The following is a 15477-nucleotide window of genomic DNA, read 5'->3' on the forward strand; positions in this document are numbered from 1 at the left end:
GATTTTAGAAGTTCTCAATGCTACATTTTTTAATTTGACCATTAAAAAATCAAATTTTAGCTTGCAGTGAATCAAGTCTGCATATGTTTAGGTGGAAATGGTGTACTCTCTGCTGTCCATGCTGGGGACCCATGATAAAGATGACATGTCCCGCACCCTTCTGGCCATGTCGAGCTCTCAGGACAGCTGCATTGCCATGCGCCAATCCGGGTGCCTGCCGCTGCTCATCCAGCTTCTCCATGGCAACGACAAGGACTCTGTATTGCTTGGAAATTCGCGCGGCAGCAAAGAGGCCCGGGCGAGGGCCAGTGCCGCCCTGCATAACATTATCCACTCACAGCCCGATGACAAGCGTGGCCGGCGGGAGATTCGGGTGCTCCATCTGCTGGAGCAGATCCGAGCTTACTGCGAGACCTGCTGGGAGTGGCAGGAAAGCCATGAGCGCGGAGTGGACCAGGACAAGAACCCAAGTAAGGCCTAATACATCTGCCATTGATTTATGTAAGGTGTCAGGAATAGCATGGAGGGATGGGACATGGCATCCTTGTGGTATCATTTTTAGTTTCAGTAACTGTGTGGATTAATAGAAGTGGTTTCTCATCAGGTGTTTCGAAATCTACCTAGTGTTTTCAATGAATAATTAACAATTGGTAACTTGTATAAAAAAAAAAAATGTCCCCACTTTATATCAATTAACGAATACAGAATTGAATAGTTTCAGTTTTAGTCTTAATTTTAGTTCACAATAACAGTTAACATGCATTAACAATAAACATTTTATTAATTTCTAAATGTGATTCATATGAAATGCTGTGATGGGAAGGAGTTTAATTGATGACTCTTCTAAGTGGGTTGACATGTACATGTGGAGCTGTACAACCTCATTAATATACTTTTGCGTTCACTGCAGTGCCTTCTCCAGTCGAGCATCAGATTTGCCCAGCGGTTTGTGTTCTCATGAAACTTTCATTTGATGAAGAGCACAGGCACGCGATGAATGAGCTTGGTAGGTTTTCCAAAAGTATTAATTTATCAGTTAAACGCATCCTCCAGTTTAGACATTGACTAACTATTTCAATATTCTGTTTATGCAGGTGGACTTCAGGCGATTGGGGAGCTCCTGCAGGTAGACTGTGAGATTTACGGTCTTACCAATGATCACTACAGTGTTACACTAAGACGATATGCTGGCATGGCTCTAACTAATCTTACTTTTGGAGATGTAGCTAACAAGGTGCGTTATTTCTCTCATCGTTGTCTGTGTAAAGTTCCATGTATGGTTTATTGCTGTATTTCACTTTTACATTCTTGTTTTGTCTACAGGCAACACTTTGCTCAATGAAAGGTTGTATGAGGGCCATGGTAGCTCAACTAAAGTCAGAGAGTGAGGACTTACAGCAGGTATAAGTCTTTGAAAATACATGTCATATTTTGTATGTGATGCATAGTTACATTATTCAAAAAACAAAACAAATAATCTCATGGTCATTTCATGATGCATGCCACCTAGAAGAAATACATTAATGCAAATCTATTGTACAAAGAGACTTTTGACTTCTCTGTGTAATCAAGGGTGCTCCGATCCAAATTGGTTTAAATAGTTTGATGGGTGGTCTCTTTAAAGGCCGATCAGATGATGCATCTAAAATAGTTTCACTACATTCACTTGTCGGGCAGTTCTATCAGGTGTCTGAAAAGTACAATAAATTTGCAAAGTCGTTGCGGAGACATTGCAGTGTAGAGCAGGAAACTAGGGCTGTGCCATATCAGTGCATTTCTTTTTTCTTTCCTTCACAGAGGTGATCAGTAACGGCCGATACTGTTTGCAGTACATTTCTGTACAGTGCTCTATGAAAGTTACTTTCGAAGGTGCTATATAAAATAATAGGTGTATCATTTAAAAAATGTATCATTACAGTAGTAGTTGTATTATTAGATCTCGATCGGAGCACCCTTATGGGTAATTGACAGTGGTCCTTGTGATGTCATAATTTTTAGTTTATTGATTTGTGTAGACTAATATAATTTTTAATTTTATTTTTAAGTGAACATTTAGTAAAACATTTGTTTGTTTGTTGTAGCAATTTGTGTACATCTTGCGGTCATTAAATTGTATTTTGTATCAGTGTTATTTTAGTATAATTCATGTACTATTATAGAATTTAATTATTATTTTGAATTGGCTATTGTTTTTGTATTTTAAGTTTTATTAATTTTGGTCTGTGCGTTTTTGTATTTTTTTATTTGTTTGTTAAATACTTATATGCAGCTTTATTTTAAATTAATCTTTAGTTTGGTTAAATTTTAGTATTTAAGCTTTCAGTTGCCAAGGCAATATTTCCAATTAGTATTAAGAGGCTCTACTGCTTTAGGTAATTGCCAGTGTTTTGAGGAACCTCTCATGGCGAGCTGATGTGAACAGTAAGAAGATTTTGCGAGAAGTCGGCAGTGTTAGGGCCCTGATGGAGTGTGCCTTAGAGGTTCAGAAGGTGAGGTTTCTCTGAAGCTCTTTGAAAAGTTCTGTAATCTGAATGCAGGTGAGCCATTAAACTGTCTTTTATATTATTTCTACAGGAATCCACATTAAAAAGTGTCCTGAGTGCCCTTTGGAACTTATCTGCACATTGCACTGAAAACAAAGCTGATATCTGTAACGTTTCTGGTGCTTTGGCATTTTTAGTCAGCACTCTAACATACAGAAGCCAAACCAACACCCTTGCCATCATAGAAAGTGGTGGTGGCATCCTGAGAAATGTGTCAAGCCTCATCGCCACAAATGAGGAGCACAGGTAGAGTATGCTATATTAAAGCTGCACATGTTCACAGAAGTTTAATTTGTTTACATGGGAGCAAACCATTTTCTCTTTTTTGTTTATTTCAGGCAAATATTAAGGGAAAACAGCTGTCTTCAGACTCTTCTTCAGCACCTTAAATCACACAGTTTAACGATAGTGAGCAATGCCTGTGGAACACTGTGGAACCTCTCTGCTCGTAATGCAAAAGATCAGGAGGCATTATGGGACATGGGTGCAGTTAGCATGCTGAAGAACCTCATTCACTCCAAGCACAAGATGATAGCTATGGGAAGTGCAGCTGCTTTGAGAAACCTTATGGCCAATCGGCCTGCCAAGTATAAGGATGCCAACATAATGTCCCCTGGATCCAGTCTGCCATCCCTGCATGTAAGAAAACAGAAAGCACTAATTGAAGAACTAGATGCACAACAACTATCTGAAACCTTTGATAACATTGACAACTTGAGCCCGAAAGCCTCCCATAGGGCCAAACCAAGACATAAGCATAATGTCTATGGCGATTATGATGGTGTCTGTCGATCAGATGGCTATAACCCCAATGGAGTCGGTGTTCGCTCACCTTATATGAACACCCCTGTGCTCTCAAGCCCATCCTCTCGAGACAACAGAGGAAATGTAGAAAGTGTCCGAGCCGAAAGGGACAGAAGTCTAGATCGAGAGCGAAGGGGATTCCATCCAGAATCTGAGGCTACCAAGAGAATGGTGCAGATTCCCACGACTGCAGCTCAAATTGCCGTGGGTATGGAGGAAGTGCAGAGCATGCACTTAAGTATGGATGATAGAACCGCAGGATCCACACCAGACCCTCATGTAGTGCAAGATGACATGATCCGGCGTCAAACAGCTGTTCATGGACACCAAAACATGTACAGCTACAGCAAAACGGACCCATCGGGCAGACGGTGCCCACTGCCCAAACTGGAGTCCACAGCTTCCAATGACAGTCTAAATAGTGTCAACAGCACCGATGGCTATGGAAAGAGAGGTCAAATGAAGCCCTCAGTGGATTCCTATTCAGAAGATGATGACGGCAAATGCTGTGTCTACAGAAAATATCCTGCGGACCTTGCCCATAAGATACACAATGCAAATCACATGGAGGATGACAATGGAGATCTTGACACACCTATTAACTACAGTTTGAAATATTCTGATGAGCAGCTAAACTCTGGTCGACAAAGCCCAAGCCAGAATGAAAGGTGGGCAAGGCCTAATGATGAAATGAAACGGCCAGATCAGAAACCATCGAGATCACAAAGCCCAGGATACCCCATGTACTCTGAAGGCAACAGTGAAGGAGAAGATAAACTAAAAAAGTACCAGCCCAGGTTTGTTCAACAGGACCTGCCTGGGTTTAGATCAAGGGGCTCAACTGAACAAATCAACAGTGGGTCAAGTCATGGACTTAACAAAAAAATCTCTCAAACCATCTGCACTGTTGATGATTATGCCGACGACAAACCCACAAACTACAGCGAGCGCTATTCAGAGGAAGAGCAGATTGATGAGCAAACTCCCAACTACAGCATGAAATACAATGAAAACCATCATGTAGAACAGCCTATTGATTACAGTTTAAAGTACTCTGATGCTTCTTCCAAGAAGGCCATGTTTAGTCATTCAAAGCCATCTTCTACCCAAAGTTCTGTCAAAGACCATTTAAGCCAAGATAACTCCTCCTCTGTGGCATCTTTAAAGCATCAGGGTAGGCAAAAGCAACTCCACCCTTTCTCTGCTCAAAGCAGATCAGGACCTACGAGAGCAGTTCAGAAGAACTCGACATGCAAGGCTCCCACAATAAATCAAGAAACGATACAGACGTATTGTGTGGAGGACACTCCCATTTGTTTCTCACGTGGTAGCTCTTTATCGTCATTGTCTTCAGAGGAAGATGAAATGGAGAGCTGCAAGCGTAATGTCAATTCAGCCAACAACTACCCAACTCTACCTATATCAGAAAAAGAATCCACTAGTAACATTGCATCTGACCAACGCACAGCTGAGAGCCAATCGTCAGTCCATTATGTACGCATCAAGCCTCCACGAAATCACTTGGGACATGGAGATGGTTCCAGGCATCACAAAACAGTGGAATTTTCATCAGGTGCTAAATCACCATCCAAAAGTGGTGCCCAGACACCCAAAAGTCCCCCTGAACATTATGTGCAAGAGACTCCGCTCATGTTCAGCAGATGCACATCTGTCAGCTCCCTCGACAGTTTCGAAAGTCATTCCATTGCAAGTTCTGTACAGAGTGAGCCATGCAGTGGGATGGTCAGTGGGATTATCAGTCCGAGTGATCTGCCTGATAGCCCTGGGCAAACAATGCCTCCAAGTCGCAGCAAGACGCCACCACCTCCACCACCACGGTCCACATCAGTAAAACAAAAAGTTACTGTGCCACCCCACTCAGAAAAACGCGATTTGGTTCCAAGGCATGCGGTTGTAAGTGCTGCTGTACAGAAAGTGCAGGTTTTACCAGATAACGATACTCTTTTACATTTTGCAACTGAAAGCACTCCAGATGGTTTCTCTTGTGCTTCAAGCCTTAGTGCACTAAGTTTAGATGAACCCTTTATTCAGAAAGATGTTGAGCTGAAGATAATGCCCCCAGTTCATGAGGATGACCATAGTAATGAGGCAGAGCTTGAGACAGAAGACATCCAAGAGCCTAAAGTTCAAGAGAAACCACCATCAACATCTGAAGCCGGAAAAGACATCTTGGATGACTCGGATGATGATGATGATGATATAGAGATTCTAGAGGCTTGTATTAACTCCGCAATGCCAACAAAATCATCAAGAAAACCCAAAAAACAATCGCCCTCAAGCACCTCAAGACTACCACCACCTGTGGCTCGTAAACCAAGTCAGCTCCCTGTTTATAAGTTGTTGCCACCACAAAGCAGAGGACAACAGCAGAAACATGTAGCTCTAACACACGGTGAGGACATGCCCCGTATATACTGTGTTGAGGGAACACCCATTAACTTTTCCACAGCAACATCTCTCAGTGACCTCACAATTGATTCACCCCCAAATGAGTTGGCTGGTATTGAAAGTTCAGCTCCCCATGCAGAAGCACCTGGTCAGAGACGAGACACTCTGCCAGAGGGGAAAAGTGCAGAAGCTAAAGATACAGGTTTATCACCTCCCATGCAGTCTGCTTTTGCTGAGAACGAAGGGGACGATATTCTTGCGGAGTGTATCAATTCAGCAATGCCCAAAGGCAAAATTCACAAGCCGTTTAGAGTGCAGAAGATGCCTGATCAGGCTCCGCATCCATCTACCGCCACTGGCAGTCTAGTTCAGCAGGACCTCGAAAAGAAAAAGCCAACTTCTCCTGTAAAACCTATGCCACAAAGCAACGAGTACAGAGCAAGGATGCTCAAACGCCCAGAAGCTCCTAATAGCTTGTCAGAAGCAGCATCATATCCAGATAAAAACAAAGAAACCAAAAAGCAGGAGCCCAAAGTAGTCACAAGAGAGTTCGCCAATAAGCCTTCTAATCCTGAGGAGAGACCACGTCCTGGGTTTGCCTTTGATTCTCCGCATCATTACACACCAATTGAGGGCACACCTTATTGCTTCTCTCGGAATGATTCACTGAGTTCCCTTGACTTTGAGGATGACGATCTTGACTTGTCTAAGGAAAAAGCTGAGCTACGAAAAGATAAAGAGCAAAGAAAATTCCCCCCTTTAAAGTGCAGTGTAGAACAGCCAGTAAACACCAACAGAGTATCAGCATTTCAGACAGCTCCAACAAAACCTATTCAAAAGCCATTGAGTTTTCAACAAGCGCCCAAAGAAAATACAGTTGCAGTTTGCGACGAGAAGCAAAAGTTTTCCATTGAAGACACACCTGTATGTTTTTCAAGAAACTCATCACTTAGCTCACTAAGCGACATTGACCAAGAAAACAACAACAAAGACTGTTCACACAAAGATGATGCAACTCAGATGGAAGTACCTAGGCCACAAGCCTCTGGTTATGCGCCAAAGGCTTTTCACGTGGAGGACACCCCTGTGTGCTTCTCTAGAAATAGTTCCCTTAGCTCTCTCAGTATCGATTCTGAAGATGACCTTCTCCAAGAATGCATCAGCTCTGCAATGCCAAAGAAAAAGAAACAGGCACCAAGAAGTAAGGCAGAGGAACAAGGGGCTAAGGAAGAAAAGAGCTCATTGGCAGATGGTATTTTAGCAGAAGAACCGGATCTTATGTTAGATCTCACGGACACACATAGCCCTATTTCAGAGCAAGCCTTATCACCAGACTCTGAATCATTTGATTGGAAAGCCATTCAAGAGGGCGCTAATTCTATAGTTAGCAGTCTACATCAGGCTGCAGCGAGTCTCTCCAGACAAGGTTCTTCTGATTCAGACTCTATTCTCTCTCTCAAGTCGGGCATCTCCATTGGATCACCTTTACACCTTCCTTTAAATCAAGATGACAATAAGCCTGCTACAAATAAAGGGCCAAGAATACTAAAACCTGGTGAAAAAACCACTTTAGAGGCCAAAAAGAAAGAGGAGGAATCTGTTAAGAGTCTGAAAGGAGGAAAGAAGGTGTATAAAAGTTTAATCACAGGAAAGCCAAGACCCAGCCTAGAAAGCATGTCCTCTCAGCACAGACAAACTCAAGCTCCTGTGATCTCCCGAGGGAGGACAATGATTCATGTTCCTGGTGTGAGGAGCAGCTCTCCTAGCACCAGTCCAGTACCCAAAAAAACCCCTCCACGTGGCCAAATGTCAAAACCACCATCTCAAGCATCTGGTCCTGGAAACTCTCCAAGAACCATGAAAGTCGCAGCAAATTCTGAGCCTAGTCCTGCCAGGGACTCACCCTCTTCTCAAGGAGGGTCAAGTAAAGCTTCCTCTCGATCTGGGTCTAGGGACTCTACACCTTCTAGACCAGTTCAGCAATCTCTAACAAGGCCCATGCAGTCTCCTGGTCGTGCCTCAGTTTCACCTGGTAGAAATGGTTTGGGCCCCTCTAACAAATTATCTCAACTGCCTCGCACTGCTTCCCCCAGTGCTGCTTCAACAAAATCTTCGGGATCCGGACGCATGGCTTACACTTCTCCAGGGAGGCAACTGGGCCTGCAAACACCAGCAAAGCAGAGTGGTTTGCAGAGAAGTACCAGTGGAATTCCTAGAAGTGAATCTGCCTCAAAAAGTCTAAACCAGTGTGGAACCACTGGCCCTTCAAAGAAGGCAGAGTTGTCCAGAATGTCATCCACAAAGTCGAGTGGGAGTGAGTCTGACCGGTCCGAGAAGCCAGGACTTGTTCGGCAGTCAACATTTATCAAAGAAGCCCCTAGTCCAACACTAAAAAGGAAACTAGAGGAGTCTGCATCTTTCGAGTCCTTGTCTCCTTCGTCTCCAAGCCAGTCACAGACTCCAGTATCTAGTCCATCCTTACCAGATATGTCACTTACTCTACCTTACCAGGGAAGTGGTTGGAGAAAGTCCCCTCATGATCAGAACTCAGCAGAGAACGGTGATAGCAAGTCACTCCGAAGGCAAGACATTTCCCGATCTCATTCAGAAAGCCCATCCAGGCTCCCAATCAACAGGACAGGGACATGGAAAAGGGAGCACAGCAAACATTCATCTTCTCTCCCAAGAGTAGGCACTTGGAAAAGAACTGGCAGCAGCTCTTCCATTCTCTCTGCTTCGTCTGAGTCCAGTGAAAAGGGGAGAAGCGAGGATGAGCGGCAACCTACTAATCCACCTCAAAAATCAGGTAAAGAGGGCGGCCTGGAACGCAAAGGAACATGGAGGAAAATGAAAGAGAGTGAAACCTCATATGCACCTTCTATGACATTAGACTTACCAGATTCAACTGATGATGCTGCTCATTCAATGGGTGCTGCTCTGTCCAAGACAGAAGATGTCTGGGTGAGAATTGAAGACTGCCCCATAAACAATCCAAGGTCTAGTAAATCACCCACAGCAAACACACCTCCTGTTATTGACAGCCAGTCAAGCAAAGGGCTTCCGTGTGACAGGGACTTAAGTGAATCACTCTCAAAACAGCCACAAGGAAGTGAGAATACAGCTGTGGCCCACCTGGGTTCAGAAGCAAATCTGAATTTACTCAGGAGTTGCGAGTCTCTTGATAAAAAACTTACTGACATCAAGCCTGCACCAAGTAATCCAAACATTGGCACAGAGGTCCATGAATTCCCAGTTGCTGAACGCACACCATTTAGCTCAACTAACTCTAGCAAACACAGCTCCCCTAGTGGTGCCGTGGCTGCTAGGGTAAGTCCTTTTAATTACACACCAAGCCCCAGAAAGAGTAGCGCTGACAGCATAACTCCTAGACCATCTCAGATCCCAACACCTATTACAAGCAGTGCAAAAAAAAGAGACACTAAAGGAGACACGACTGAAAGTGGGTCTTACATTGTCACCTCTGTGTAAGTGTGGAGTTACCCATAGACCTTTATGATGACAGCCAGAAATTTTTTTTTTTTTGTCGAGACAAAATGCCACTTTCTTTGAACTTCTTGTTGTTGCACCCTAAGTAAGGAAACCTATTCTGCTGGTTGATTGCTGTTTAAGCTAAAGTTGGTTTCAAATCCATAGAAACAGCAGTAGGGAGACATCTGAGAGTAAAATGTTTGACAATTTGTACTGTACAGATTTGATTATGTATATATTTAATTTAACCGCACATCAGGATCCTGTATTTAGCTTGAACTGACAAGAATTACGGTTAATTGTGGAATATTTGGGATGCTGTGAAGCTTCTGGTGGAATTCAATATTGCATTTGATTTTTTTATTTTTTATTTTAACAAACTGTAAACCTGTATTAATTCCAATGTTAAACTCATTCTCACTGTTGCATATTGTATGTTACATAATGGATTTTCTCCTTGCATGAACCGATTCAGTGGTATAGTATTTCCTATAAAGATAAACATTTCTGTGGACATATGACCTGTACTGATAGCTGTAGTGTAACATTTTACACTTTTGTGTGTGCGCTTTTGACAGCAAGAAATAACTCTCAAAACTGTTGAATGATGATGTTGACGGTTGACATAGATTATATGAAAAAACATAGTTCCATTGCTCTGCTGTTTGTGTATAGTCGTTGCCAGATGAGGTGGGTGGGTGTCTTTTCAATGAAAGACTGAAGTTATGTTTGAAAATTAAATTATTTCTGTAGGTTTTGGTGTTGGTACCTTTTTAAAGCTCATTTGCTTTCCTTTTTAGTAATTAAGCACATAATTAGGTTCAACTGTTTTGCCAAAACCACGGTGTAAATAATCACATTTTATTTTCGTTTTTTTTTTATTTGTATTTTTCTCATGCAATAAAGTGGGCAGATCAATGTTTACAAAATATTTCCAATAAAACTATTAAATTACACAATAAACTATCATTTTTGTGACTTTGTCTTGATTGTTTATTCCAGACTTTTAATGGTTAATCTGTTTTTTTGTCTTTTTAACCCACAGAAACTCCTTTTAAAGGGGTGATGAACTGAGAATCAAATTTTCCTTGAGCTTTTGACATCTAAGAGGTCATCATATTATAAGAATATCCTGTTCGTTTCAGAACTGAAAACGTCCTTGTTAGTCCAATAAAAGCTTTTATTGACACCAGCCTCAGCAAACGACTCGTTTTTCAAAGTGGGGAACTATGAAGTCAAAGGGGATAAAACACCACCCCCGCAGAAGACGATCAACGCCTACTCCAAAACGGCCGGTTTAGCCCCGCCCACCAATTCGCGCATTACACGCATAGCTAAATAACAAAGATGCCTACCTCCTGATGACAAACCGGATTGAGTTACCGAGCAATACAAAATATTGTGCAGCGCCTGGTTGTGGAAGAAGACAGTCGCTGCATGAGCTTCCTCTGGATTCCAATAGGACTGCATGGATAAACATTATATTTAATGACGTTCCAGCTGATGAGGTAAAACATCGTCCGTCTGTTCGCTTCATTTCACTGAGGATTGTTTTGTAAACAAGACTTGCAGACCGATTAAGAGTAAAGAACGGTGCTGTGCCGACTATATTGGATCTGACAGGAATGGTCCAACACACGGACTGGGTCGAACGTGTTTGCGAATCATTCCGGTCAACATTGGATGTTTTCAAAACAATTTCCCCCACGTGCACCAACGAGTGAGTTGAACCTCATTATAATATGCATCCTCTCACAGCAGTGGGCGTTAAGTCTTCAGTGCGAGACGCCCATAAAAAACGAGTGTTTTTCAGCTCAAAACTAGGGTACAAAATAGCCTATTACTTATTAATTCTGATGTTTTTGAATGTAAAAACCAAGCGAACGTCATAAGTTGACCTCAGACGACAAAATAATAAAATTTAAAAGACAGTTCATTACCCCTTTAAAAGTTTGTTTGTTCCCAGTTTAAATAAGTAATCTCAATTAATTGTGCGTTACTTTTTTGGGTGCTCTTAGGAAAAAGAGAGAAAAAAGAAAGCTTATCTAAATTTAGTCCGAAGTTAAAACTCATGGGTCATTTAATGTGAGCCAACTCATCCAATTTAGTAAGGTAAACAAATATCTAAATACCTTCCTGATTCACATGTAGTCAGCTCTAAGGAATCTATTACTCACACACACAGTCATGCTGACTGTTATCTGCCATCATTTTGTAAACGGATTCCACATTATGTTAAATTACATGTTTAATTACATTGTCTTTTGAACTTAGTTTAGAAACTGCTGTTTATTTGGGGGATGTCTGGCAGTTACAGCCTTTTCTACACATAGCATGGACTTAAACGTAACTTCTGCAGTTTAACAAGTTGTTGACATCCACAGCTTCTAATACTTCTCTAATCGTGGTTTTGTTTGACCACACTTTAAACCAGGAAACCAAGAATGTGAAACATTGTATTAGATTAGATCAACGTTCTAGAAAGAATAATGAAAATCAAATCGTCGGTTGAAGAAGAAAAGCATTCATGTAGTTAGAGCACAAGAGTCTTTTAATCAAAGGACTTCCTTCCATTTCCTGTGGTTCCGCCTTTAAGTGGCGGCGAAAGGGGGGAAGCATCACTAGAAGTACAGAGCAGCTGAGGTGAGGAGACTTTGGTAAGACAATAATATCTGATCTATTGTTTAATTATACGAATATTACTGCTGCTTTTTCTCCTTTAATCTGGAAGTCATTTCAGATAAAAGCATTGACTGATAATACGTGATTTTAACAGGATAAACAGCACTTTGGAGAGGATCAACTCAAGCAAAATGAACCAAACATCTCAATATTTTGAGGAGAACTACATGAACTACAGTGAATATGATGATCAGTGGAGCGATTATGAAAGCAAGACAATAATGTCTTCAGAGGTGAGCAATGCTATGAGGGTGATTTCTCTGGTCGTCTACAGCCTGACGTTTCTCCTCGGCGTTCCCGGAAACATCTTTGTCGTGTACATTGCTGGAATGAAGATGAAGAGGACCGTTAACACAGTATGGTTTCTCAATCTAGCCACTGCCGACCTCCTGTGCTGCCTTTGCATACCGTTCAGTGTGGCGGAGATCCTTCTTGACCATCACTGGCCGTATGGATCCGTCATGTGCAAGATTCTCCCCTCCGTCATAGTTATTAACATGTTTGCCAGTGTTTTCACCTTGAACTTGATCAGTCTAGATAGGTTCACCCAAGTGATCACACCGGTTTGGGCTCAAAATCATCGCAGCTTGTTTCTCGCACGGCTGTCCTGTGTAGTGGCCTGGGTCCTGGCTCTGGTGCTCAGCTTGCCCTTTATGATATTAAGACAAACTTTCACTGAAGTGGATTTTAACATCACACTTTGCACATTTCATGCTGACGAAGACGGCGACTTCATGACATCTGGAATGTTGAGTATCATCAGATTTGTGTTTGGCTTTTTGATACCACTCATATGCATCACGTCATGCTACGGAGTCATCGCACGCAAGTTAGGCACGAGTCATTTTCACTCCGGCCGAGCGTTTCGCATCATGTTGGCTGTTATTGTGGCATTTTTTCTGTGCTGGCTGCCGTATCACACGGTGGACTTGATGATGAAGTACGGAGGGGAATCTAGGGACTTGGCTTTGGCACTGGATCCATTGGCCATCTCTTTGGCGTACATCAACAGCTGCCTGAACCCCATTCTCTATGTCTTCATGGGGCAGGATTTTAAGAACAAAGTTAAACTTTCTCTGAGACGCGTTTTTGAAAGGGCTTTCACTGAGGAGGGAACGCAAATGTCACGATCCACCCAGTCACAACAAATACACTCAGTGTAGTTAAGATATAAACATTTATCTGTTAGATATTAGAGTTTGATCAGTTTCTATGCCAAATCAAGACTCTTACTTGCTTTAATGTTTTGTATCTAATGCAATTTTGGTTCGATTATTCTCAGAATTATTTTCTTGACAAAATACTTTTATGAAGTATCTTGGCAAAAATATTCTGCCTATATTTCTCTTTTTAAAATGAAACTTAAAGAAATGCAAAACATCACAAGTAGCTTATTCTAGCTCTTTTCAGTAGGAAGTGTCACCTTTTTTTTAACTTTTTCTCAGGAAGTTATGAAACTGTCTTATTTAGTGCCTCTCTAAAACATCTGCAATGAAACGCATATGAGAGAGAAGGAATATTGCTTTATGTTACAAATTTTTGTATTCTTAGCAATGCTCAGCTTTTGTTGCAATGTTTTTATCTTTATTTATGAATTAACAGGGTTTTTTGAACAGCTTTATGACAGTAGCTTGCAATACTGATGCTATTAGACTGGAATGTTTTAATGTACATTCCTATTCTGTCATAAATGGAAAGTTCTAGCGTCAGCAGGCCTACTATTATTAATAATGCTCTACATTGATGTAACATCAGTCGAGATTGCTTTATCACATTGTCTTCAATTATTTTATAGTTTTGCTACTATTGTAATGCCATATCACATATTTGCATTATCATCTATAAAAGATATTAGTATACAGTGTGTTTTAAGATAGAATTACTGTTTTATGATCATTAAACACTTAATTTGAACAAAAAGATTATGCAGTGTTATATTTGGGCTGTATGGAATACTTTTGATTGGTAAATGGTGTCATTCTTATCCTAGGCTTTTAGTTTCATGTCTCTCGATTCACTCTACACTGCCTTTTCTCTTTCCACATGACATAAAACCATTTAAACCCGTCTTCCATTGGGATTTCCCGTATCTAAATATGTTTAGCGAAAGGTAAAACTTCCGAAATCTCCGTGTAAACAATGCGTGATGTAGACGAGCGAGAGATCACTTCCGGCGTAACTGATTCAGATCAGTTCGACGGCTGCTAACAAGAGGTAAAAACTACATAATTACTATACTGTTTTCTCACACAAACCGCTTGTTTCGTGTCTTAGGCCACCAGTGTACTTGCATTCACGAGTCATTAAATTATGTTTAATTTGGACTTCTCTGTGCATGCTCTTTGAGGTCGACCCCTAAACCTGCATTATTATATTACTGACAGACAACACGGGTTTGACTGAAAAATGTCAAAATTGAAAATACCGTGGAAACAAAGACGTCTACATCTTGGATGCCCTTGAGGTAAGCTAAAACATCAAAAATTAATTTCAAAGTGAACTATCCCTTTAACCCCACATATGGGGTAAGTTGTAACATGCACTTCTGTCACTTTCAGTGCAACTGCATGAAAATGGTGTGCTAGATTGATCTTAGAAAACCCCCCAAAAAACTTTAAGTGTTAGATGTGTATGTTGCTTTGTGTAAAAAAGATGAATCTAACCTAATTATTTTTTAAATAATTGAGCCAAAATCAAAATGTGTTCGGGTTGTGTCCCGCGTACGTTCTCCTAGTCAACTTCCCAAAAGAAAATCAATCCAAAAAATCAACCTTAGAGTCTTTGCGCCTTCGTTGTCATTGCTGTTTTATGCTATGACAAACGTGCCTAATCCATTGGTATAGCATTACATTAAACAATTTCCTCGCCTAGCACACAAAAACAGTTCGCTTACCACTTGGCACAAATCTCTCCATTATAAATTGTAATTTCCCGTCAATATAACACATGCTGCTATACCATCCATTCGCCACCAGAGGTCAGTATCTCTTACCTGTTGATGCGCATCACCTGTGTGTCCGTCCGTGGTTACAGCGCTCAAGCTCCCCAATCCTCAAACTTCACATTACAACATAAATGAATTACAAGACTATGCTCAGTACCTGTCTAGTGATGCATGTTTATGCTGAAATATAATTCAAAAACTTTTTGTTTTGTGATATCGATTGTGATATTTAGAAGCCGATATTTATACGCCCTTGAGGTGTTTAAAGTTATGGGTTCTTTTAAATGAGATTTACGTAGAAAACGTACTGTGTCACATGACCCGGTTCAGTTGGAGCGGCATTTTGGCCTGAACGAACATGGATGCTGAGATTGAAGCTACGTAGTCTGGAGAGGCGCACAAGGTTATTTACTTTTATATATATTTCATAATGTTGTTTTATATTAGGCCTGCTTTATTGTGCACGATGTGATGTGCTTTTCATGATGTTGATTGGATTTGTCGTATTTCTGTTGCGACACTTGCATATCATCGGACATTGGCACGAGACACTTGTAAATGCATATTTCGAATATGTTTTATTTCTTGTAGTTTTCAGGGTGTTAA

At 41.2% G+C, this 15477-nt stretch overlaps 2 protein-coding genes across 7 annotated transcripts in view; both read left to right on the plus strand.

The window, feature by feature from the left end:
• apc (APC regulator of WNT signaling pathway) overlaps nucleotides 1-10223 on the plus strand; it is a 48226-nt gene extending 38003 nt beyond the window's left edge. For all 5 annotated transcript variants that reach the window (XM_039671389.2, XM_039671388.2, XM_039671390.2 and 2 more), the window contains 7 exons: nucleotides 92-470; nucleotides 911-1006; nucleotides 1095-1234; nucleotides 1324-1401; nucleotides 2373-2489; nucleotides 2575-2789; nucleotides 2882-10223. In XM_039671389.2, the coding sequence (XP_039527323.2) occupies nucleotides 92-470; nucleotides 911-1006; nucleotides 1095-1234; nucleotides 1324-1401; nucleotides 2373-2489; nucleotides 2575-2789; nucleotides 2882-9245 (7389 nt within the window). In that variant the 3' untranslated portion in view covers nucleotides 9246-10223. The remainder of the gene's footprint in view (nucleotides 1-91; nucleotides 471-910; nucleotides 1007-1094; nucleotides 1235-1323; nucleotides 1402-2372; nucleotides 2490-2574; nucleotides 2790-2881) is intronic.
• A 1324-nt stretch (nucleotides 10224-11547) lies between these two features.
• Nucleotides 11548-13512, plus strand: c3ar1 (C3a anaphylatoxin chemotactic receptor). 2 transcript variants are annotated; one of them, XM_039671393.2, is made up of 2 exons: nucleotides 11548-11888; nucleotides 12022-13512. In XM_039671393.2, the coding sequence occupies exon 2, from the start codon at nucleotides 12059-12061 to the stop codon at nucleotides 13088-13090; it is 1032 nt and encodes a 343-aa protein (XP_039527327.2). In that variant the 5' UTR covers nucleotides 11548-11888; nucleotides 12022-12058; the 3' UTR covers nucleotides 13091-13512. The 2 variants fall into 2 exon arrangements, with proteins under 2 accessions (XP_039527327.2, XP_039527326.2); XM_039671392.2 differs by having other exon boundaries at nucleotides 11550-11902.
• The last annotated feature ends 1965 nt before the right edge of the window (nucleotides 13513-15477 follow it).

This window comes from Pimephales promelas, chromosome 23, assembly GCF_988280905.1.
Source record: "Pimephales promelas chromosome 23, fPimPro1.hap1.1, whole genome shotgun sequence".
NCBI classification, from domain to species: Eukaryota; Metazoa; Chordata; class Actinopteri; order Cypriniformes; family Leuciscidae; genus Pimephales; species Pimephales promelas.

What these genes read in the sequence shown, in the direction of transcription:
- c3ar1 (XM_039671393.2), top strand. Translation starts at nt 12,059, where the DNA reads ATGAACCAAACATCTCAATATTTTGAGGAGAACTACATGAACTACAGT.